At 44.2% G+C, this 23374-nt stretch overlaps 1 protein-coding gene across 4 annotated transcripts in view; it reads left to right on the top strand.

The window, feature by feature from the left end:
• The first annotated feature begins 665 nt into the window (after window positions 1-665).
• DNAJC16 (DnaJ heat shock protein family (Hsp40) member C16) overlaps window positions 666-23374 on the top strand; it is a 31407-nt gene continuing 8698 nt past the window's right edge. The window contains exons 1-10 of one of the 4 annotated variants that reach the window (XM_069078713.1): window positions 666-857; window positions 4065-4249; window positions 9231-9297; window positions 10284-10623; window positions 15925-16109; window positions 18578-18682; window positions 19343-19501; window positions 20689-20819; window positions 21781-21964; window positions 22812-22994. In XM_069078713.1, the coding sequence (XP_068934814.1) occupies window positions 4083-4249; window positions 9231-9297; window positions 10284-10623; window positions 15925-16109; window positions 18578-18682; window positions 19343-19501; window positions 20689-20819; window positions 21781-21964; window positions 22812-22994 (1521 nt within the window). In that variant the 5' untranslated portion in view covers window positions 666-857; window positions 4065-4082. Of the gene's footprint in view, window positions 858-1063; window positions 1221-4064; window positions 4250-9230; window positions 9298-10283; window positions 10624-15924; window positions 16110-18577; window positions 18683-19342; window positions 19502-20688; window positions 20820-21780; window positions 21965-22811; window positions 22995-23374 lie in introns of those variants that run through there. The other 3 variants (XM_069078715.1, XM_069078714.1, XM_069078716.1) reach the window with 3 other exon arrangements.

Below are 23374 nucleotides of genomic sequence, written 5' to 3'. Positions count from 1 at the left end.
GTAACAGTGTTGTCTGGTCAGGAAAGCTTCATTGGAGAATATGGCCGCTGACAAAGTCTCAATGAAATTTGGCCCTTGGACCAAGAGTGGTTGGACAGGACCCAGCCAAGGTGAAGTAGAAATATCTGATGAGCTGTCTTGCAAAACCACTTAACCTTGGAAGGGGCTTCCCTTTGGCCTCCTTATGTATTGTGTAACTCATTATCCTGTGCATCTTTCGAGTGTGTGAGTGATTGGTGTGTATCTACACCTCCTTTCTGCCTTGTCTGGAATAAATGTACCTGGTTCTTCTTTCTATGGTCTGTAGATTTGTTCCCCCCCCCCGCCCCTTTTTTTGGTGGGACACCTTGACTCGGGAAGCCCGGAGGGAGGGAGGGCATGGGAACTGCGGGCCTTGACAATGAGCCTCCCCAAGGGCCACGGGAGGAAACTGCGGCACACAGGATCGGTGGCTCTCCGTTGTTACACAGGCCTTCCAGCCTCGGCCAAGGCCCGATGTACCATCCCCAGGAAGCGGGTGTGGGCCGGTCCTAGAGCCGAGCTGGGGCAAAACTGCAGCCTAATCTCCGGGAAGGAAGGCCCGGCAGAGCCTCAGTGACTGCGAGCTGGATCAGCCTGGAGAAACCGCGCCTCCTCGTGACGTCGCAGGGGCGCGGCAATCCCTCGTGGTCCCGCAGATCTTTAGGCCTCTCTCCGTGCCCTACCTCGACATAACTGGTGCGGTCCTCCCAGGTCTTTCGTGTACTGAGGGGTACTGTTGCTAGGCCGAAGAACCGGCCCGGCATGCCCCGCGTTCTCTCATACTCGCTAGGAAGTATGTAGCCACTCTCTCGATCGCCTGACCCGGGGCATCTTGGGTAAGGCCGCAGTACCGCGCGCCGCATCCATGGCGACGGCGCTTGGGGAGAACTGGGGGAGGGACGCAGAGCGGTGTGTGCAGGGCCCCTCCCTGATGGGGGTGAGGACGGCGGCCGGGGAGGCTCAGGCGGGTTCGGGGGCCAGAAAGGCTCTTTGGCTCGAACCAGGCGCCCGCCCTTTAAGGAGTCACGTGCCCCGCCGCGCCGCCTCCCTTGTGGGCTCGAGCCGGGGTCCTGCAGCGGAGGCGGGGCGGAGCCTGGAGGCGGCCGCTGGTGTCGCTCTCGGCCGCCCAGGACTCTGCGGTGCCGGCGGCGGCCGGCCAGCAGGCAGGCGGGCGGTGGGGACCACGACCCTGCTCCCGGGTAAGGAAGTACGAACTTCGGAGCGCTGGGGCCAGGCCTGGGCGGGCGGGGCGGGGCTTGGCCTTGGCAGCCCGGCCGGTTCACAAGCTCCCCGGGATTCGGTGCCCGCTGCCGGCGGTGGGGCTGAGGAGCCCAAGGGCGAGAGACAGGGAAGGAAACTGAGGCCCGGCCCTGAGAGGGGCACCCCCGAGCTCTTGGCTGGCCGCCCCCTGCCCCCCCCCCCCCCCCCCCCCCCCCCCCCCCCCCCCACCCCCCCCGGGGGGGGGGCGGCGGCGCCCGGCGCGGGGCCCCCCCCCCGCCGCGGCGCGCCCCCCCCCCCCCCCCCCCCCCCCCCCGCTCCAGCGCGCCCTTGAACTTCCGCGGGCGGTAGGACGGCTGTGCTCTCCAGTTGACCCGAGGCCCCAGACCGGGAAGAGCGGTCCCTCCTGGGCCGAGGCCTCCGGCCTGGCTGCCCACGGCCGAAGCCGGCCGGACTGATGGGTCTGAGGGTTGGGGGGCGGGAGGGGGGTGTTGCTGTCAGTTCAGCAAATGGCATTTGGTGCTTTCCCCGGTCCTCCCACTCCCACCCCCGCCCTCGGCCAGGCTGCCGGGGTCAGCCCTTTTTTACAGCCAAGGGGATGGAGCTTCCGGGACTCCGAGCCCTTCCCTATCCTCTGTCCCACCGTCCTGGTAGTGTCTTTGCCCTAGGTGTCATCTTTTAAGCTCCCATTGTCGGTTTTTCTTTATTTGTAGAAACAGCCCTATCCGAAATTTTATGGGGCTTCTTAGTCATACGAAGTCTCATTCTGTATTTCAACAGTAGTTTTTAAATTCTAAGTCCCTCCTCTGGTGGCCACACTGTCACAAGTCTCATCATCTTTGCTCCCATAATTTATGGCAGTTCCGTAAGCCAGGTGGAAATCATACTTGCTCCCATTGTAAATAGGTGAAAGCCGAGTCTTAGCTTGGATAATTGTTTGCACAACTGGCTAATGGTAGCACAAGTACTATTTCCAGGGCACAGAGGGTTGGCTTTAATAAATTCAGTGACTGAAATCAGTGCAGTAGATAGCCAAACTGAACCCACAAGTAATTCATTCCAACAAGAAGAGCACCCACTCTGTATGCAGAGCATTCTGCTGGGGATCCACAGAGAAAAATAGAGAAATCATCCTTGGTCTCAAGGAGTTAACCTTCTACTGGGGAGAAACTAGTATGCAGCTAAATTACAATAAAAATTAGAAGTAATCTTGTGTCAAGTTGAGAAGGGAGGAGGGCAGATGATAGCCCAGTTGATAAATGTTGGGGCCAGAGTCAGGAAGACCAGAAGAGTCTGCACTTACTGGCAGAGTGACCGTCAGCAAGTCATGTAAATTGTTTGCCCCAGTTTCCTCATCTGTAAAATGTGGATGATAATAGCACCTACCTCCCATCATTGTTGCCAGATAACATTTTGAAAGAAGCTTAGCACAGTGCCTGGTTACACAGTAGCAACTGTATAAATGTTTATTCTCTTTCCCCTTCCATCCTCATCTGATGCCTCAGGATAGGCTTTGTCTAAGAAGTGGAGTTTGGGCCATTGCTGAGAACATATATCCAAAAGATATAGTAGCCTGTTTGTAGATCTTCAAAAAGATATTGGAGAACAATATCCATTTGTCTAACATGAATACTCTCTGATACATCTTGTTTTCTCTCCTCTATTTGTCATAACTATTGCCACCAGTATTTTCTCAGTTCAGTAAAATCTATGGGGATTTGCAACTGGTGGACTTCTATATCTGCCTTTGGGACGTTTGTCTTCTTCTAAAAGTAACATCCTTGCTGTTGAGGCGGCATATGAGTATTTTCATCCTTCCAGCTTGGCTCATTGATGAAGAGTCTGTATAGAAATGATAGCTGCATCATGGGACAACTTGATTGTAGTCATATTTCTATAAGAAGAAAGTTAAAGACTTGTCTTGTTCTTTCCTCAACCTGGGTCATCTTCAGAAAGGTGCTGAATACAGTGATAAGATTTACTGGAAGATGGGACACTATGTTCATCATTGACTCCACCTTTAATAACAAACTAAATTTTCTCTAGCTTGGATCTTGCCCTTGTGTTTCTATCTCCATGAATTCTTATATGACTGTCATAAAACAGATGGTTAAAATAAGGAGGAAGTTGTGAAATGCTCCTTTGCATTTCAGTAAAATTAACTAGAAGGAAACAAAAGTGAAGGGATGGAATTTGAAGCAGTGTTGAGGCTACTGTTCTAAAATTTAAAATAATTTTACTTCAATCTTTTGGACTTGGAAATACCCACAAGCACTTCCTCATTCACCTGCCCTATCTTAGGGTTTATTCTTAGTTTTTAAAGAACCTCTGTGGAAGTGTTCATTGAAACAAATTTAGCCCTGTTAGTAAATTAAATCAAACATATATTTTGAATGATCTCACAAGAATTTTCTTCTTTTGATTTTTCTCCCATATTAATTTGCTATTATTTTTTCTACATTAGTATGAATTAGTCTGGTCCTTTTGTTTGACTTTTTTTTTTTTTTAAGTCTACAAGTTCAGTGATCTTTGAACTATGTCTAAGCCAAAGGTTTTTGGCCACAGCTGTTGATTCTCAACATGTTTTTGTGTAATAGTCTTAGTTCATGATGCTGTTTTTTTAGGGAAGAATTGTCTGCCTTGGGCTAATTTAAAATATCTATATTTTTTCATCAGAGACTTGATTTTTTTTCTGCCTAAGGTTTTGTTAGTTGTGGGGGTTGAGGGTTGGTGGAGGGTTTCCGTCCATATGTCTTCTGCTTTTACCTAGACCAGTACTGTCCAGGTTTCTGCTGCTGAAACTCATACCTATTCAATCATTTCAGCTCTGGGAAGGAAGAGAAATGGGAGTGAGAACGTTGAGCCTTTCCTGGCAGTTCTTGATAGTTCTGGTTTTGATCCTGCAAATCTTGTCCGCGTTGGATTTTGACCCATACAGAGTCCTAAGGGTCAGCCGCACAGCCAGCCAGGCTGATATTAAAAAGGCTTATAAGAAGCTCGCCCGGGAATGGTAGGTGGAACAAATCACAAATAGAAGTTTAATGTGAGCACGACACTTTTGGAAGGGCCACATAGCCTAAAATTGAACTGGTTAGCATTAATGTTTGTGTCTCTCTACACTTATACTATATACCTATGTGAAACATTGACGGACAAGTCACCTTTTTTCTGTCTATATTTTTGAGTAATCAAGTCTAAAGGTTATGACAACACCTTAGTTTGATCAGTAACAGTGAGAGTTTTACAATTCACAATGTCCTTTCTTACACATTTTCTCATTTGACCTCCATAGCTATCCTTGTAGTTTGGGCCAGTACCATTTTCCCAGTTTGACAGATGAAGCAGTGGGCACAGATGCCCAGAGTGGTTTTCCCTCAGTCACACAGCCAGGAAGTGTCAGAGGCAGGACTATAACCATTTCTCTGGCTCCCAGGCTGTCTTCTTGCCGCATTACTGTTTCACTTCATTGTTTGTTACCAGTTTAAAAAAAATAATATTTCAGAAATCACTAAACCTGAGAAAGCATTTCTATTTAAAATTTAAAAATTTAAAATTTTTAGAGAGAAAAATATGTCTGTAGGCATGTACAGAATATGCACAATTTTAAGTTTGAGGGCAGAGCTGGTCTTTTGCCTCTCTCTGTATCCCCAGCACTGGCATAGCCCAGTGCCTGGTGCATAGACTAACAGACTAGTGCAGGTGAGAACTTAATACAGAAATAGAATGGTGTAATGTAATCCACCGATAATACAAAATTATTTTTGGCCAAATACGTGACTGTTTGCTGCAGTCTGGCCTAGTGAATGAACTGGCCTCTGAGTCAGAAAGAATTAGATTCCGGTATTGGCCATGTGGTCCTGGGCCCCGTACTTCAACTCCTTGGAGAAACGCCTTAGGGGAGATTAGTGAGGAACTCCCTAGCAGTAGCCTTGGGTAGAAGTGATAGGAGGAGAGAGACACAAAATGGTAAAAAAGACGGGTTAAATCACCACTACCTCCTTCAAGCTGCTTACTATTGGCAGTAAGTCATTTGGGGCATTTCAACTGTCTTGGCCTCAGTTTCCAAATCTGTCAGATGAGACCTCTGACATCCCTTCCACTCCTCAGCCTATGGTCTTATAATCTATGTATAAAGCTAGCAGTAGAGGAAAGAGGAGGGGGGGAAACCTTGATGAACAGAAATTGGATGCTTAGGCTCCAAATAGTGGAATATTAAGTAAAGTCATGTTACCTTCTGTTCCCAGCTTTCTCATACCATTTTCACAGCATCATGTGACTGTTAATAAATATTATAACAGCTTTGCCCAGCTGACTAGAAAGAGGAGGTTTCATGGTTGGATATCAGAGAACCAAGAAAAGAGGACTGGGTTTGAAACCTTTCCAAGACACTGGGGCCTGGTTCTGTGGCCCTGCCAAGTCACTAAATTTCTCTTAACCTGTTTCCTTATCTGTAAGATGAAGATGATAATAGCACCTACAGGGCTGTTGTGAGAAGCCACCAGTTTGATGCCTATAAGGCATTTTGCAAGCCTTACAGAAGAACTCTCTATAAATGGGAGCTATTTACTTTCAGAAAGGTGATTAGAAGGAAGCCATGAAGGAGGAGGGGGGCTCCAGGACTGTCTGGGAATCCTAAAGGCCCTGCAACGAAAGGGTCTGCTAAGGGATGTGAAATAAGAATGCCCATGTGTCTGGGGCTTCCTATACCACAAGGCATGATCCCTTCATACATCCATGGGATAGAAGGAGGGCACTTTGCAGGTGGGCATTGTGAGACCCAAGGAACTGGAGAGCCTTGGGCCAGGGCCAGTGGGGCAGAAGGAGCAGGTGTCCAAGACAGGTCCTCCCTCTTGCTCCTGCCATTGTTCATTGACTTCGTGGTCACACCTGTAGGTAGGTGGTGGGCTGCATTTTGGTTGAGAGAAGTTGCTCTGACAAATAAGAGAAGACTCCTGTCTGGAAAACTGTGGAAACATTTGGGGATTATCCTCTGTGGTGTCAGGAAAACAAAGGGGAGCTCTGAGATCCTTGGCACTGGTGAAGCCTGACTCAAGGCTGATTTATTCTTGACTTGATATCAACATTTCCGTCCAGGGTTCCTCTTTACCCCAAAGTGTAATGCTTTTCTGTTAATGTACAGTTTTCTGTTTGGCCTCTCATTTTTTAAATCTAAACAGCACTTAATATTAGTGAGGTTATAGTTACTTCAAATGGCAACATCATTCTTTTAGAACTTTAGGGTATTTCCCCCTTAATAAGATGTTTTAAGGACTCTTACTGACAGTTTTTCTATCATGAAGGAATGCAGGGAGATAGCTTGACATTTTCATCTTCCAGAGCTGAATAAGGTTCTGTTGTTTTGATTCACTGAGTCATGTGCTGTTTTCCCTGGAATTCGTTTTCCTAGGAATATCCATTCACAATAGATGTAGATCATGAACGTCTGTGAAGTTTTTCTTTGCTGTTATATTTCCATAACACCCTTATGCCCAATTATTGCAACTATGGAAATGTTTCCTAATGGAAAGAATTGAAGTTTTTGGTACAAAATAGTATATACCCATTTTTCACAAGTAGACCTAGAAGTATGAGCTACAGCCAAGGGAAATATGGTGACTTGGGGTCTTTGGTACATCTTGTCTTAGTGGATTTTTGTTCTTGTGCTTCTCAAAACTTCACCCTCATCTTTACAAAGCCATTTGGGGAAAAGCTTTTAAAATGACGTGTCCTCTCCATTTCTTGTATACTCTTGTGGTTTTGTTGTGGTCTTAGCCCATTTTTTCCCTCAGGAATACTGTGTTTGTTTCCAGTAGATTAGTCAAGTGTTACAGAATTTTTTTTTCAAACTTTTAGCAAAAAAGAAAAAAGATATCAAAGGAATTCAGGCGCATGAGTACTTCAGCAAACTGCATTCTACGTAATTTTTATATAGTTTTATATAATTATTTTCTGTTAGAGTTGGTAAGGCCCCCAGAAGTCCTCTAGGCCAACCTTTAGTATTTTTCTTACTACAGTTTTACTTATTCAGAAGTTGCCAGACAAGGAGAACATCACAACATCCAGTATTTCCTTTGGAAAATACAGGAAGTTGACCCAATTTTAGAGACCATTTGTTATTATTTTTAAATGTAAAAGATTCCACTTTGGTTCATGAAATTATTTCAGAGTAATTGAAATGGGTATCAGGACAACAGTCCTATAGAGAGATGATTCTTAGGTTATACCTACTGTAACAATTCCCCCTCTTCCACTGTGAGCTGAAAGCTTTCTCCTCTTGGCTTCCCACCCACTTTTTCTGTTTAGCCAGCTTTTCTTAGTTACCAAACTAGCTTCAAGCATTTCTCTTGTGATTCGGCATCTTTAGAAGTAATTTGGTTGATTACAACATTTTTTTCCTCAGTTTTTAAAAGCCAAGTTTAGACAATTGAAACATTTTCACTCATCATCCAATGCATGTTAGAGCCACAGTCTCATATTTCCGTGAGGCAGAAGCTTTACCATAGTTGGCTACGTTGTGTTTTTTTCTAACAAATAGTTCAGCTTTTTCTCCCTTTCTGCCCCAAATAATATCAACATATATTAAATGCTAAAATTTGAGTTGATATTATTGGTAAATATTTTGAGTGTTTTGTTTCTGTGAGGTCAAAGTGCATAATAGATAAATAGGGGGAAAAAAGAAAGAAGGAGATCTAGCCAAAGTGCTCCTCTGAGATCTATGAGATATTCAGGAAATAAGAATTTTTTATTAATTTATTTATTTTAGTCTTCAACATTCATTTCCACAAGATTTTGAGTTCCAAATTTTCTCCCCATCTCTCCCCTCCCCCCACCCCAAAATGGCAAGCATTCTGATCATCCCTTCCCCTAGTCTTCCTTCCCCTCTATCACCCCTGTTATCCCCCTCCGCCTCACTTCCTTGTAGGGCAAGATAGATTTCTATACTCCATTGCCTGTACATCTAGAAATAAGAATTTTTTTTTTTAGTATATAATAGAGTTGGTTTTGTTCTCTATTCACTTTCTAGTGACAGAATGACCAATCTTAGACCCTTCCTTATCCCAATAAGTAGTTATTTACATCACTTGAAGGAGCTAATAGAAAAGGTTTTGTACAGATTAGACCATATAGCTAACAGAATTTCATTTCATAAAATGAAGATTGACTCAACTAACTAACACGTAATTATAGAATACATACTAAGTGCAGGGGTATATAGCAGTAGGTAGTCATCCCAGCTCCCGGGAAGCTTATAAACTTCTGTGTGGAAGACATTAGTACTAAAAAGGGAAAGGCAGTTCTAGAAGAAATGCCACAGGGAAATAGATCATTAATTGCCAAGTGAGTAACCCAGATTGTCAGTAGTATTAGCTCAGATTTATTATATTTTTTTGTTTAGATACATTTTAATAATCAAATTTTGAAATCTTGTGGGTCCCTTTGCCTCGTAGAGAACATTAGCGAGTGCTCATGCCATGGGGCAGCTAACAGCACAGGAGGTCAGCACCTAGCTGCTGTTCAGAATGTGATGGGTCCTTTCATTGAGCAATGGGAGTGCAACCTGAGCCATCAGATTTAACTAGGGGAAATTCCTGTGCCCACTGTCCGGAGGCTGCAGTGACATTTTCTGTCTGCTCTTGGAGAAAGAAGTGGGTTCTTGCTGACAGGTTCAACCATCAGCCAAATTTAGCACTACTTAGTTTTCACTAGATCCTGCTTCTTTGTAATGGAATATTAGAAGAGAGACCTGTCAGTCATAACAGAATGGTGCTTTAGAAGCTTGCCTTTCTGTTGTTGTTTCTTATAAAGAAATTTCTTATCCTTTCAAAGGCTCCACCTGCTTAGGTGAGACAGACTGACCCCTTGCTAGAAACCCTTCTGACCAAGTTTCCTGCTATTTGCCTCTGGCATCACCAGCTGTGTCCAAAGGCATTGAGGGATGGTATCTAAGAATAAGTCTTTTCTCACCCTGGGCTTATTTTTTTTTATTTCAGGCATCCTGACAAAAATAAAGATCCAGGAGCAGAAGACAAGTTCATTCAGATTAGCAAGGCTTATGAGGTATTGTACCAGGCTTTGTCATTTCTGCATCATCTGTTACTCAATACAAGTAATAGGGACGATACTAATAATGTCTTAATTTGCATAGTACTTCATCGTTTTATACACATTGACTTATTTGTGTTTTTAAAGGGGAGTTTATACCCTATCCCTTGGCTTTACCCTAGATGCTGTCTAATATTTTAAAGTATTATCACATCTGTTATTTCATCATTACAAATCTTCATGAGGTAGTCATTGTCATTTTCATTGTAGACATGAAGAAATTGTCTCACAAGGACTTCCTTGAAGTTACATGGCTAGTCGTGGCAGAAATGGGGTTGGCAGTATCCATGTCTACCTTTGAGTCCTTCAATCAATTGATAAACATTTATTAAGCACCTGCTCTGTGCCAGGCACTGTGCTAAGCACTGGGGATACAGAAAGAGGCAGACAACAGTCCCTACCCCCAAGAGGCTTGCAGTCTAATGGTTGGAAACAGCATGCAGTCAGAAACAAGGCGAGCTATATATAGGTTAAATAGGAAGGAATTAACAGAGGGAAGGAAAGAGTTAAGGAATGACATTTGAATGCATAACCTGATTCTCCTACCGTATCCCACAAGGCCATATTAAATAAGCACATGTTGATTGGCATCTGCTACATGCAGGGCATTCTCGGTGTATTCCTTAATTTTCCTAATCAGAGATGTGTTTAAATTACTCCAGCTCAGTTGGGGCATAATGATGCTGTCGATCATCACTGTCATATTTGATTTGTCCCATCTAATCTTGTTGGTGTCAGGAGAGTTACAAACCTTCTGATTCCCTGCAGGCCTTGGGAGCTTGATTCATAAAGCCAGAATAACTGTGCGTGATTCCTACCTCAATACGTGGTAGAGCATGTGTAGATTGTCCAGCATCGTGGCTGTCTATTACCATGCTGTCCTTGGCCTGTTCTCTAGGGTGCTTTGATCCTCTTGAGCTCTTCAGATTTTCTCTCAACAGATTCTTTCCAATGAAGAAAAGAGGTCCAACTTTGACCGCTACGGAGATGCCGGTGAAAACGCCGGGCACCACCAGCCACAGCAGCCGCAGAGTCACCACTTCCACCATTTCCATGACAGCTTCTACTTTGATGAATCATTCTTCCATTTCCCGTTCCACTCGGAGCGGCGAGACTCATCCGACGAGAAGTACCTGCTGCACTTTTCCCATTATGTCAATGAGGTGGTCCCAGACAGCTTCAGAAAGCCCTACCTCATCAAGATCACCTCGGACTGGTGCTTCAGCTGCATCCACATTGAGCCTGTCTGGAAAGAAGTTGTGCAGGAACTGGAGGGCTTAGGTGAGCGCTGATCCCCTCGATGCCAGCCTCGGAGGGAGGCCTCAGCTGTTGTGAATGTGACGCCTCCCTCCAGGGGTGCAAGCCTGAGTAATTCAATGGGCACATTTTGAAAGAAATGTCTACAAGTTTCTTTTATAAACAAAATACTATTTCATAATAATACTGATTTACAGTTACACAGCCCATACACACATATAAGGAGACTACGCAGTGTAGTAGAACGTTGTAGCTCCAACACAATATTCACAGCGCCAATGGTGACTGTAAATATGCCAACATAGTTCTCGATCACAAAATATAACACTCTCCATGTACAAGACAGAAGCTAAACATTTATTCAGACACCAGAAAACCAAATCCCAACACCAGGAAACTGGATCCATTATAGCAACATAGAAGTTAATACACCACAACACAGCAGAGAGCCACATCATCTTTTAGCCTTCCCACAAACCATCACTCACCATCCTAGCTGCCTCCCTGGTTATGTCCTCTCCTCCCTCCAGCTCTAACTGCTCTGACTCCCAGCTTCCTTTGGGCCCTGCTCTACCTTTTAGCAAACTCTTCCCACCACATGTTCCATGTGATTACATTCACCCTATTAGGGGGCAGGGAAGATCTTCAGATTCCCATCACCATTACCAACACTAACCCTGAAGTCAAGACTGAGGTTTGAGTCTTCTGTCTCACCTTTTTTTTTTTTTTTTCGCTTTGAATCATAGCATTTGGAGCTGGAAGGAGCCTTTGAGACTCTCTAGTCCATCTAATTGTACAGATGAGGACTTTACTGGCTGTGGAGTCTTGGGTGAGATAGTTCTCTTGTGAGCTGCAGTTTTCACATCTGTAAAGTGGGGTTAATAGTACTTGGACGCTACCTCTACTATAGGATTTTAAAGACAAAAGTCCTTGTTAAATTTCAAAGCCCTGTAGCAATGTGAAGAAGTATTATTATCTCCTCTGATCCTTCTATTGAGCATGGAAGATAGGTAGTGCAGAAGTTGCTGTGTATCCCTGTTTTGCCAGTGAGGGTTCATGTGACTTGCCCAGATCATTCAGGCAGTAAAGGATGAAGCCAAGTCTTCAACACCAGTCTTCCAGTGTTCTTTCTGTTCCATCAGAAGCCTTTCTGGCATCTAGGTGGTACAGAGTATAGAGCACCAAGCCTAGAGTCAGAAAGACCTGAGTTCAAATCCAGCCTCAGATACTTACTAGCTGTGTGATCCTGAGCAAGTCATTTAACAGTTTGCCTCAGTTTCCTCATTTGTTAAATGAGCTGCAGAAGGAAATGGCAAACCATTCCAGTATCTCTGCCAAGAAGACCCTGAATGAGGTCACAAAGAGTTGGACATGACCAAAATGAATGAACAGCAATAGGCAGCCTTTGGGTAGGCTTGGTCTGCTGGGGTATCCATAGGGATACATACCTTTGAGAGTCTGAGGCCCATGAGTTTCGCAGTTAGTTTGCAAAATGATTTTGCCATCTGTATGGCCATGAGGAATTTCTCCTGGCTCAAAATCTATCCTTTGTTGTTGAATTTCCTTCTTCCTCCTCCAGGAAATGCCAAGGAAATCCCAGGTTGATTGATTGATCGAGGTTGAATGTTTAATGACTCCTAGAGGTGCCTTGCTAGTAACTCTTATTAGTTCATTCTGTGGCCCTCTCCAGTTTTTGGAAGAGGCAGTCTGCTGCTCCTCTCCAGTGGTTTTTGGTGCTTTGCACTATCTCACTGTCTTTACTGAATCAAATGGTACATTAAGAAAGTACTTACATTTATATGAACTAATTTCAACACAAAATATCGTAGCTTTCATCTGTTCCCTCTTTGTCTCCATCAGTATTCCCCATCCATTAGTTCTCATTTACCATTCCTCTCTGTGGCCTTCCTGTAAGCACCATTCATCTGATTCATTTTTTTTTTTTTTACTTTTCATTGGAAAACCTTCCTAGGGAACTTTGTGTATTACAATTTGGGCTTGCATTGGCTTGTGGCTTAGTAAACGCCCTCAGCAAAGTAGAGTCGTCCCTTCTGTATAGTCATTGAAGGGACAACTTACATGTCTGAATCGGGCCTGGAACCCAAACCTTCCAGACTCTGCAGGTCAGCTTCTGTCCCCTCTTCAGATTTAGCGGTCTTGATTACATCTTAGTTTTGCATAATGTAACACAATTTATTTAGCTCTTCTCCTGATGTGGGACATTTAGGTTGTTTCTAGTTTTCTATAATGATATGCTATGAAAATCTCTGAGGATATAGTTCTCTTAAAAATATCATTTTTAGGATATATTTCTAAGGTTTTGTTGCATTTAAGGTAGAGTTGTCAACATCATGTCCAGATGAGGCCAGAGGACCCTCCAAGGCAGGAAGTGGTACTTAGGTATAGGAAGCAGATTTGGAGAAGGCCAAGGTCTTCCTTTATAAATGGATTAAGGAAGCAAATCTTGTGGTCTGGGAAGTGACATCTGCTTTAGCAGGGAGAGTGAGCTGAATTGCAGCATGTGAACAGAGTGAGCAGCTCTTCCAAGAGGAAGGTGCAGACTGTTTCCATGATAGGCTCTCTCCTGTGTTTTGGTTGTGATTTTATGCATTCAGAAAGTGTGAAACATCTACTATAGACTGGGCTGTGAACAAGCAGAAAGGAAACTATATGAGAATAATTCCAAAGAACATGAATTAAGGTAATTCGAGAGTAATTTTGTGAGTTCAAAAGGTTGTGCCCATTGCTGTCTTTTTACAAGTCAAACAGAAAGTTAATAGCTAGGGAAAACGAGGTTTTGTATGATCCTGAGGTGACTGATTAGTAACCAGTCAGCAAATTTTCCTGTCTGAAAGGATGGCTGCTTCCTTTGGTTCCTTGAACCCTGAAAAAGAATTTATGCTCACTAAGGTTCTAAGGGAAAGGAGCTATTTGTAAGTATCACAGTTATTTCACTTTAAATCTGTTTGCTTGATTTTCCGTTTGGGGATTTTTGTTTGTGAGTCATTTTGTTAGAACTTGTATTTAGCAAGACCTGAAATAAGCATCATCTTGGATTTGGCACTGCCGTCCTTTGAGGTTAAGAGGCTACAGACAGAAATGGATTTTCATAGTATACAGCTAGAGGAGAAGGGAAGGGAACTGGGCAAGAGTTTACTGTGTGCCAGACACTTTGCTGAGCACTTTATAAACATTTGGCCATTTGATCCTCACACCAATCCTTAGAGGTAGGTGCTGTTATGATCACCGTTTTACAGAGGAGGGAACATAGGCAGCCAGGGGTGAAGTGACTTGCCCAGGATCACACAGCTAGTAAATATCTGAGGCCAGATTGAACCCAGGTCTTCCAGGCCCAGCACTCTGACACCTGGTTAATCACATCCTTAAAAGAAGTCATGTGGGGCTGGTGTGGAATGAAGACAAATGTAGCCTGGGTATCTGGGGGTGGGGGTGGGGATGTTATTTATTAATTTTATTTTTTCAGTTGGTGAAAATCTGCCTTTTGTTCCTTTCCTTCCACCCTCACCAACCTCCTCTGCCCCCAAACGCGCATAGTCAAGCAAAGAAAATGGCATAGTTGTCTTTTGAAGAGATATACAATTGGTTCTCACTTTATGTAAGTGAACCATTCCTCAGACCTCTACATAAAGTGATTTTTAGATTTTCATGTAATGAGAATTTGCCTTCAATAAAAAATTGAGGGAGAGAGGCAATGCACAAACTGACTTTATGTAGAGAATTCTGAAAGAAATCCACATGCCAAAAAAACACCTATGTTAACTTTACAGTAAGTACTCTCTCTCCCTCAGCTCCTGCCCCTTAGCTTTGTGTCCTCTCCCCACCACCAAAAAAAAATATCCTTCTACATGAACAGACAGGTAGCAAGACCTCCTCCCCAGCCACCTGATGCCTGGATCTAGGGCTTAGCTTGAGACCCCGGTGCCAAGAGGAGACCTTTGCCCCATCCCACCCACCTGTTTCTTCCCCCCACCTCCCCACTGCCCCACCATGTGCATGCATTCTTCCTTTCAGTTCTGGCCAGGCCCTGGACCCCCAAATTCTTCTTCCTGTTCTCACTTCTCAGTCCCCATGTGTCCTTGAACTGTGCCCCTTTCCTTAGAGTGTGAGCTTCTTGAAGACAAGGACTGTCTTTTGCCCTTTTTTTTTTTTTATCCCCAGCACTGAGCATATTGCCTGGCACACAATAGGTGCTTAATAAACACGTATTGTTTGTTGGCCTTGTAGCTACATTCACACTCTCTGCACCGCAGCCATTCTGGCCTGCTTTCCCCTCTCAGCCATTGTAGAGGCAGTTCCCCAGCATGCAATGCCCTTCCTCCCCTCCACCTCTTGCTTTCCTTCCCACTGTTACTAGTCCCTTGGAGGATGGCCAGAAACAGCTACAAGAATGAAGTCAAATAACCTTAGAGTCTGCTGCTTTATTTCACTTGGCCCCTCGGCAAAGGAATTATATTCAGTACTGCAAAGCTAGGTAACAAAGCATCCATCTGTAAAGCACGTGAATGTAACTGTTTCTGGTTACTTTTTCTCCTCCTAGATGAGGTGGTTGTGGGCATTCAAGGCACTCTGCTGTTTGCCGACAGCCTGTCTTTGCAACCTTCCCTCATTCTCTTTCCCTTAAGGACTTTCCCCACCATTGCCATCCTTCACTGCACCAGCTGCTCTGTCCATGCTTGTTCCTGTGTCCCCCATCCCCATTTGCAAAGTCTTCCCTTCCTTGAAGGCCCAGTGCAAGTGCACTTTCTCTGTGAAGCTTTCTCCGATTCAGGCCTTCTACTGCCAAGATAAAAATCAATCCCTCCTTCCTCACATTTCTTGTAGCATTTTGCCTGGGTCTTTTTTCCCCACACACTTTATCCCACTCCTCCTTGTACGTGATTATTTGTGTTTCTTTTTCTTTACTAGATTATAAGTTCCTTGAGATCAGGGACTGCCTCATATCCATGTTTGTATCATCAGTGCCCACCCCACAGTAGGTTTTTAATAAAATGTTTCTGGGGGATTCTAAACTTTAGAAATCAGGAGGAAATGAAGATTGGTCTTAGAAGCCATGTTGCTAATGTTATCTTAGAAACTTTCAAAATCATTAATGCTTTTGTATTGTTTCTCAAGGTTGAGTTTTGAGGAGGGGAAACCAAGGAAAATGATACACTAAGTGTTCTCATGCCTTCCTCCTAGGTAGAAGAAGCTCCAAATTATTTATGAAAAGGACTCTGCTTTGGCCAGTCTGTCCTTCTCCTTCCACTTTCAGTCACCCACCTCAGTACCCTAGAAGGTCTTCATGTAGTCTCCCTCTTTTTTCAGGTGTGGGAATTGGTGTTGTCCACGCTGGTTATGAAAGACGGCTGGCCCATCACCTGGGAGCCCACAGCACACCCTCCATCCTAGGAATTATAAATGGAAAAATCTCATTCTTTCACAATGCAGTTGTTCGAGAGAACCTTCGACAGTTTGTGGAGAGCCTCATTCCAGGGAATTTGGTGGAGAAGGTAGGTTTCACAAGGGATTGATCCCAAAGAACATGACAACTGGAAAAGCCTTTGGGGGGGGGGGGGGTCAGGTCATCTGAGTCTATGTGTTGCTTGAGCCTTTGCAGATTTAAGTTTCTGTTGGGTTGGGCAATAAACAAAGTAATTAGTTAAACTAAGTCACTTGAGTGTGAAGGGAAGCTAAAGCACAGGTGTGGAGGATAAACTAATTAATGTTATTAGCTGCTTTTCAAATGTATGTTTTCCCAAATTGAGTTGACCTTGTCAGGAATGATCAGATTGTGGGATCCACACTATTGGGTTAGAAACCATGATTGTCGAGACCTAACAACTGTGGAAGGAGCAGGATTCCCTCTGCTTCAGAGAGAACTTGGACTTTGACAAAACTGACCACATTCCATTGCCTGTGCTTCATGCAGCTCACAGGCTGTCCTCCAGTTCCCTGAACAACTACAGATTCCCCCAGCTCTGTGCCTTTGATTGAACTCTTCCCTCCCTGCACACAGATCATGTTCCTCCTCATCTGTTCACATCCTGCCCATGTTTCAAGGTCACCCAGTTTTTGTCCTCTCTTCCCTAACAGCCTTCGCCTGCCTGTGATCTCTTCCCTGCACTAAACCATTTGTTCAGACCTTTCTTACACACTTACCCACCCTACCCTGTATTGCCATTTTTTGTGTTCTGTCCTGTCTGCCCTTGGAGAGTACAAACTCCCCAAGGACAGCAACCTTGTCTTCCTTCTCTCTCTCTCTCTCCCAGCTCCTGGCCCAGTGACTCCTCTACAGTAGTCTCTAGTCTCTTATTCATTATTTGTTGCATTAAATTGAGAACTTTTGACATGTGGGAAAATTCTCCTGTTTTCTTTTGAAGGGTTTGTCCTTTATATTAACAAGAGAAAATAACAGTAGTAGATCCTAGTGTTTTCATTACACTCTCTCAACATAGTTGTCAGGGAATTGGGTCATGCCTAGAAGGAAGAAATGGAAGGCAGCATTTTTGGAAGGAATATGATAAGAAAAATGTCAGTTCAGAAACCTTGATTCAGCACCTACCCTGTATATGTCAGTCCCAACAATTGCTGAAGGAGTTATCTGGATGAGGTAGACTTCCAGTGTCCAGACAGTTGAAAGCACACAGCCTGGGTCAGCATCACTGTGGTCCTCAGGCTGAGACTGAACACCCTTTGTATGTGACATTGTTGTGTGAGGGGGCTCAAGAAATCTTCCCTAGCTGACATCCAGGGGCAGAAATGACTTAACCCTTACCTTCGTGTCACTTATAGTCCAGTTGGGGTCTAGCAGGCACATGTGTGCGCGCGCACACACACACACACACACACACACCTGTCCTAATGTGCCCATAGAGTAATGGAAGAGAAGAGATCTTGGCATATGAACTGCTTAAAGACTGGACAGATTTTGGAACCTGGAACCTCACCTTGTTCATGTTTTTAAATCATCCCCCTCTAGGGGAGGCTTTTTGGGCACAAAAGCTTATACAATTGTGTAGACTATGCGTGTGGGGATTGGGGGTATGGGAGGGTTAGAACTTTTTAAAAATACTGTTAAAATGTCACCTTTTTAAAAAAGCAAAATATTACCTTTTAAAAGAAGAACCAGGTATTATCTCACAAAAGGGTAAGTTTTAAAAGACAGGGAATGTTCAGCCTGGAGGGGAGGTGGTGGCAGATCTTACCTTCAGTTTCTTAAAGAACTGTCACTTGGGACCAGATTTGCTCTGCTTCATCTCAGGGGGACACAGATAAGCACAGTAAGACTGGGGGTGGCGGGTGACGTGGGGGGACATGACAGTTGCAAAGAGGTAGTTTTTGACTCAATATAAAGAAGAACTTGTGACATTGAGAAATCTGCAGAAGTGAAATGTGGGTCCTGCACTGGAAGCTGAATGACGGCTTGTCAGGGACAGCATAAAGGGATGGCCTCTGCAGTCAGGCCGTCCTCTGGGGCCTCTTCGGTCCCTTCCAGCTTTGTGCTTGTTACAACGAACTTGTCGGATTTTTCTCAGACCACTGTGAAGGAATACAGAGGAAGAGCTGGATATGGGAAGCTTTGCTTTTCATCCCCATTACTGCTCCCACCAAACTCTGAAACACTTTATCTCAGAAACATTCGCTGTTTTTAGGAATGTTGTGCATGCAAAATAAATGCCTTGGTAGAAAAAGTCATTGGAGAAAGAACCAAATTTGGGGGTCTTTTTTCTTGGTTACGTGGCCAGTAATTGTTTTGGAAAGGATTATGATTTCAAGTAAAAAATAATAAGTAGAAGCAAATGATTTTACAAGATCCCAGCTCCTTTAAATAGCTGCAGTAGTAACAGGAGAAGATCTATTGGCTGTGTTTTAACAAATCTTTTAAACATATTTAGGACTGTTTATCCTTTCAAGACCACTATTAAGGATTAAAGATCAAAACAAACATTTAACTTTCTTTTTTCCCTCTAATTTTAAGGTCACCGATAAAAATTACATCCGATTTCTCTCTGGCTGGCAGCAAGAAAACAAGCCTCATGTCCTTCTGTTTGACCACATGCCACTGGCACCATTGCTGTACAAGGTACATTCTGTGCCACCACCTGGCTTAGTGGAAGGAGGAGTCTGTGGTGAGACTGAACAAGGGTGCCTTGTAGTAAATACCAGCTGATCCCTGGGGAATGTGGGAAGATCAGAGATCTGTGATTTCCACATCACTTCCTTTTCTTCTGATTGTCTTTTCCAGTGAGTTGTGGGTCCATTTGAAGATTTTCAAGTTGAAAAATATGACCACCAGTATTCCTAGCTTTGTTCTAGTTTTGTTCAATTTGTGCATGGTACATATGTACATATTTTCTTTACACAGATGCTAAGAACCTGAGCTTTAGGGCTGACTGGGTCAGAACATCATGACCTGGGAAGGATGGGGAGAAAGCTACTAACAAAAGAGTTAGCAAGGTTATGGCTTCCTCAAAGATCCCAAGGACCTAAATCTGGAATAATAAAAATGAATGGGAAATTGTGCACAGGGTCCTTGCTCTCCAAGCCCAAAGAAAGCAAGATGATTCTGTGCTGTGTTTGTGAACAGGAGTGAAATTTGCCCTTGCTTCTGTATGTGGCACACTGAGGTGATGAAGCCCCAGTGGAGCTATAAATGCTGTACGTCAAGGGGAACAATTCCAGGGCTGATTTCAGATGTAGAACTTACTGTTCGTTTCCACTTTTTCCCGTCATACCCCACCAGTTGATTGCTTTTGCCCACAAGGACTACTTGTCATTTGGATATGTCTATGTCGGCTTGAGAGGGACTCAAGAGATGACAAGTCAGTACAATGTCAACATCTACACTCCTACCATGTTGGTCTTCAAGGAACATATAGACAAGCCAGCTGATGTCATACAGGTACAGGTGGTGGTGGTGGTGGTGGTGCTTCTTGTTGTTGTGTTGTACACAACTCTTCACAACCCCATTTGGGGTTTTCTTGACAAAGATACTGCAGTGGTTTGCCATTTCCTTCTCCAACTCATTTTGCAAATGAGGAAATTGAGGCAAACAGGGTCAAGTGTCTTGCCTAGGGTCACACAACTACTAAGTGTCCAAGGCCAGGCTTGAACTCAGGAAGATTCCTGAGTCTTCCTGACTTCAGGACCAGTGCTTTATCCTCTGTGCCACCTAGCTGCCTACATAGAGATACATAGAGGTTTCTTTTTGTCCAGAGTCTCTTTTAATTGTCATCTAGAGGCTCAGGCGATGTGAATATTAAAACCAGACATAGCATGTGAGGAGGAGAGAGCAAACCTCTTTGAAATTTTACCTTTAGAAGGAAATAAAGATTTAACCATAGTCTGACTTCCCAGTTACCTGTATTTAATCTGTCTTAATACTTAGTCCTTAAGAGAACTTATACTATATCAGAAGTTCTCCCGCTGGAGAACTAGCTAGATCCTTAGACAGCCTGTGCCTTCTTCATTCATTTCCTCTGACTTCTTAAAGGAGATTATTCTGGACAGTCCTATACCTGACTTCTAATTCAATTACTAATTCTCAACAAGTATGAGAACTGCCTTGCTTTACTTTTTACTGGTATCTCATACTCCTTGTGCCTTATAAACTTTCAAGTGCTATATAAGCATGAATTGTTCTTAATGTTTATACCTAGTGATGCTCAAGTAAAATTTTAAAACAGTCTTTTGTATAACACATTTACCACCTCATTCAAGGGTTTTGGTTGCAAGAAATACAATGAATGAAATCCTAGATCTTTATACTATGTGTTGTATACTTCTTTCCACTGAGAGTTTGTAGCAGAATCCAGAATTAAGAGCAAATCTAGCAAGAAATCCAATATTCATGGAGACCACAAAAACTCAGGTATTCCTTCGATTTCTGACTAATGCACTCCTTGCTGCATCCATTAATATGGCAGGAGGATATTTACTTTGGTGGGCGACATATCACTCAGAGCCAATCTTTCAGCCTCTCTGTCCTTGAGAGTCTTTTCCTGCAATTGGACAGGGCTTGGAAGGTCTCTGCTCTCTGGTGCAGGAGAGTGGAATAAAAGTCCACTGCTATTTGGTGTGTTTCTCCAGGCTCGGGGTTTGAAGAAACAGACCATTGAAGACTTCGTCTCCCAAAATAAGTACCTCCTAGCAGCCAGGCTCACCAGCCAGAAGATGTTCCATGAACTGTGTCCAGTAAAGAGGTCTCATCGCCAAAGGAAGTAAGATCTTGAGGCTTTTGCAGCTGAGGACTCAGGGAAGGGGCTGAGGAAGTCTCCTACCTACTCCCCCATCAGACTTTTCCTGACTTGGGGTGCTGGGGCTCCAAAGCTTTCACAAGATGTATGTGGTTTTAAAGAGTTCAGATACAGTAGAAATGATGATCAGGGGTTCAAAGGCTAGGCAAGCAGAAAAATGCTCAAGCAATTCTGTGCACTTAGCCCGAAGGCTGAGGTGGGGTCACTTACATTGTCTAAAGTTTGTGACTGATTGAACTGGAGCAGGGACTGAATGTAGCCTAAGGAGGGAAATAGTATTCTGCAGTCAGTGAGCACTTAGTAAATGTTTGTCTAATTAAATTGGCTTTAATTACCTAACTAGGATTCAATGATTTGAAAAAGGTTATTAAATGTTGCATTGTCTTTTGGCTCAAAGGAATGACTGGGATTTGGAAAAATAGAACCTCTCTGGGGAAGCAGTGGGGAGTTAATAACCTTCTTTCATCAGTGTGAAATTTCCTGAATATAACCTGGGTTCATACTGTGAAACTGTTGACTTATTTGAGTGGGAAATTGATTTATTCAGCAAGTATTTATTAAATACCTACTGTGCACTAAGCCCTGGGACTACCAAGACAAAAGTCAGACAATTCCTGTGTTTAAGGAGCTGAGTTTATTGAAAACAAACTGCTTGTAAACTGATAAATAAATGCAAATACAGATACCAAAGTCACAAGGGGCTGGGGGAGGGGGGAAGGGAGAGGGGAGGTTCTGACAATGGGAGGCCCCTTTAGGTGATAGCTCCTGAGCTGGCCCCTGGGCCCTCTTGGATTATGTAATTCAGATTCTGTCTGGTTTCTTCACTGGGCACAGGCTCATGGGCTCAAGACTCGCCCCCTGGAAGGTAATTTTGCACATTGATTCCAGAACTGACTATGTCCTGCCTTCTCTTGGTGCTACGTAGGTACTGTGTGCTCTTGCTGATTCGGGAAGGAACAAAGTCAGATCCAGATTTTGAAGCTTTCCTGTCCTTTGCCTTGGCAAACAGCCAAGACACAGTGAGGTTCGTGCATGTCTACAGCAACCGGCAGCAGGAGTTTGCCAACACTTTGCTACCGAGCAGTGAAACATTTCAAGGGAAATCTGCGGTGAGTCTAGTGGGGCATTGACAAGTCAGAGGTGTGCCAAGCAACCGTGGTTTAGGGATCATATTTTAGAAACCCTTAAGACCTTACCATTTATCATCTCACCATCCTCAAGCGTTAGTTATAGAGGCCCTGGCCCACGAGAGACTTTTTTCAGACTGATGGGGAAGGAACGGCATTAGCCATCTTTCCATGGAGTGTCATCACCACTCTTCTTAATAAAACCTTCCTTCTGTCACAAGACTTTAGAGATTTTTCTTCCCACTTCCCTTCTACTCTCCTCCCTGTTCATTAGCAACAAGCTCCTGCCATAGATACTTAGAATCCCAGAGCTGGAGTAGACACTGAAGGGGAGTATCATGTCCAGCCTGCCACATAGACAAGAATCCAGCAAGGGGTAGAGCCTCTGTTTCAAGAGCTTGAGAAGGTGGAAACCATCCCAATGCCAGGGCAACCCAGGGACAGCACTTCCCCATGTTCCTAGTTCTGCCCTCCTATGCCAATCAGAGGGAAGAACCTCCTTTTCCACATAGGGGCTGTGTGTTCCTTAGCAGCCTTCTGTATGGTTTGAGTGCCTTATTGTGGTACTTGTGTTAAATCCTTTCCCAAATCCTGGGCTTCCCACTCTTGTATCAGAAACCACAGAAATGACATTTCTAGGACAGACAAAACAGAGCAGCTGGGTCTTGTCTGATCCTACCCATGTTCTTTAGAGGATAAGAACATCATTTTCTTTTGCCACTTAACCCACATGACATAATTGCCCTTAGCTCTGTTTTCCAACACCTCCCCAAAGAAGCAGGTTATCATCATAGCTGAGACCTCCTTTTTTCTTTTTGTTGTGGCTCAGGTCTCTATCTTAGAAAGGCGTAACACAGCTGGGAAGGTGGTCTACAAAACTCTCGAAAATCCCTGGACTGGAAGCGAGAAGGATAAGTTCATCCTTCTGGGCTACCTGGATCAGCTTCGAAGAGACCCCGCTCTTCTTTCCTCCGAGGCCATCTTACTTGATCTGGTTGATGAACTTGCTCCGGTAAGCATCGCTGATCCATGGCAGTTCATGGGAAATAACTCTGCAACAACCCTGTTAGGTAGCCAGTGTGAAGATCATTATCCACATTTCACCATAGGGAAATGGCAGCTTGCAGGGTGCAAGCTTCCCCATAGCCAAGCAGCTAAGCAGTGTCAGGACCAGATTTCCACTTGTCTTCTCTAGCCTACTGCTTCTCAGAGTTCACAGAAGACTGGGTTCATTCTCTTCTTAGGAGCTTGTAGCAGGGGTAAGTGGGAAGACTGTGCAAGGGCACCATGTTGGGAAAGGAGGCTGCTAATGCAGTAGGAGTTTGTTGACAGTTGGTGGCTTCTTTCTGAGGTTAGAATGTGGAAGAACAGCTCTGTACTTGGCATGTGGGC

This window comes from Petaurus breviceps, unplaced genomic scaffold, assembly GCF_028583685.1.
Source record: "Petaurus breviceps papuanus isolate PSGF00001 unplaced genomic scaffold, PetGlider_PUasm1.0 91041, whole genome shotgun sequence".
Classification (NCBI taxonomy): domain Eukaryota; kingdom Metazoa; phylum Chordata; class Mammalia; order Diprotodontia; family Petauridae; genus Petaurus; species Petaurus breviceps.
The sequence above is the reverse complement of the archived record's forward strand: the minus strand, read 5'-3'. Positions and strand labels throughout refer to the sequence as shown.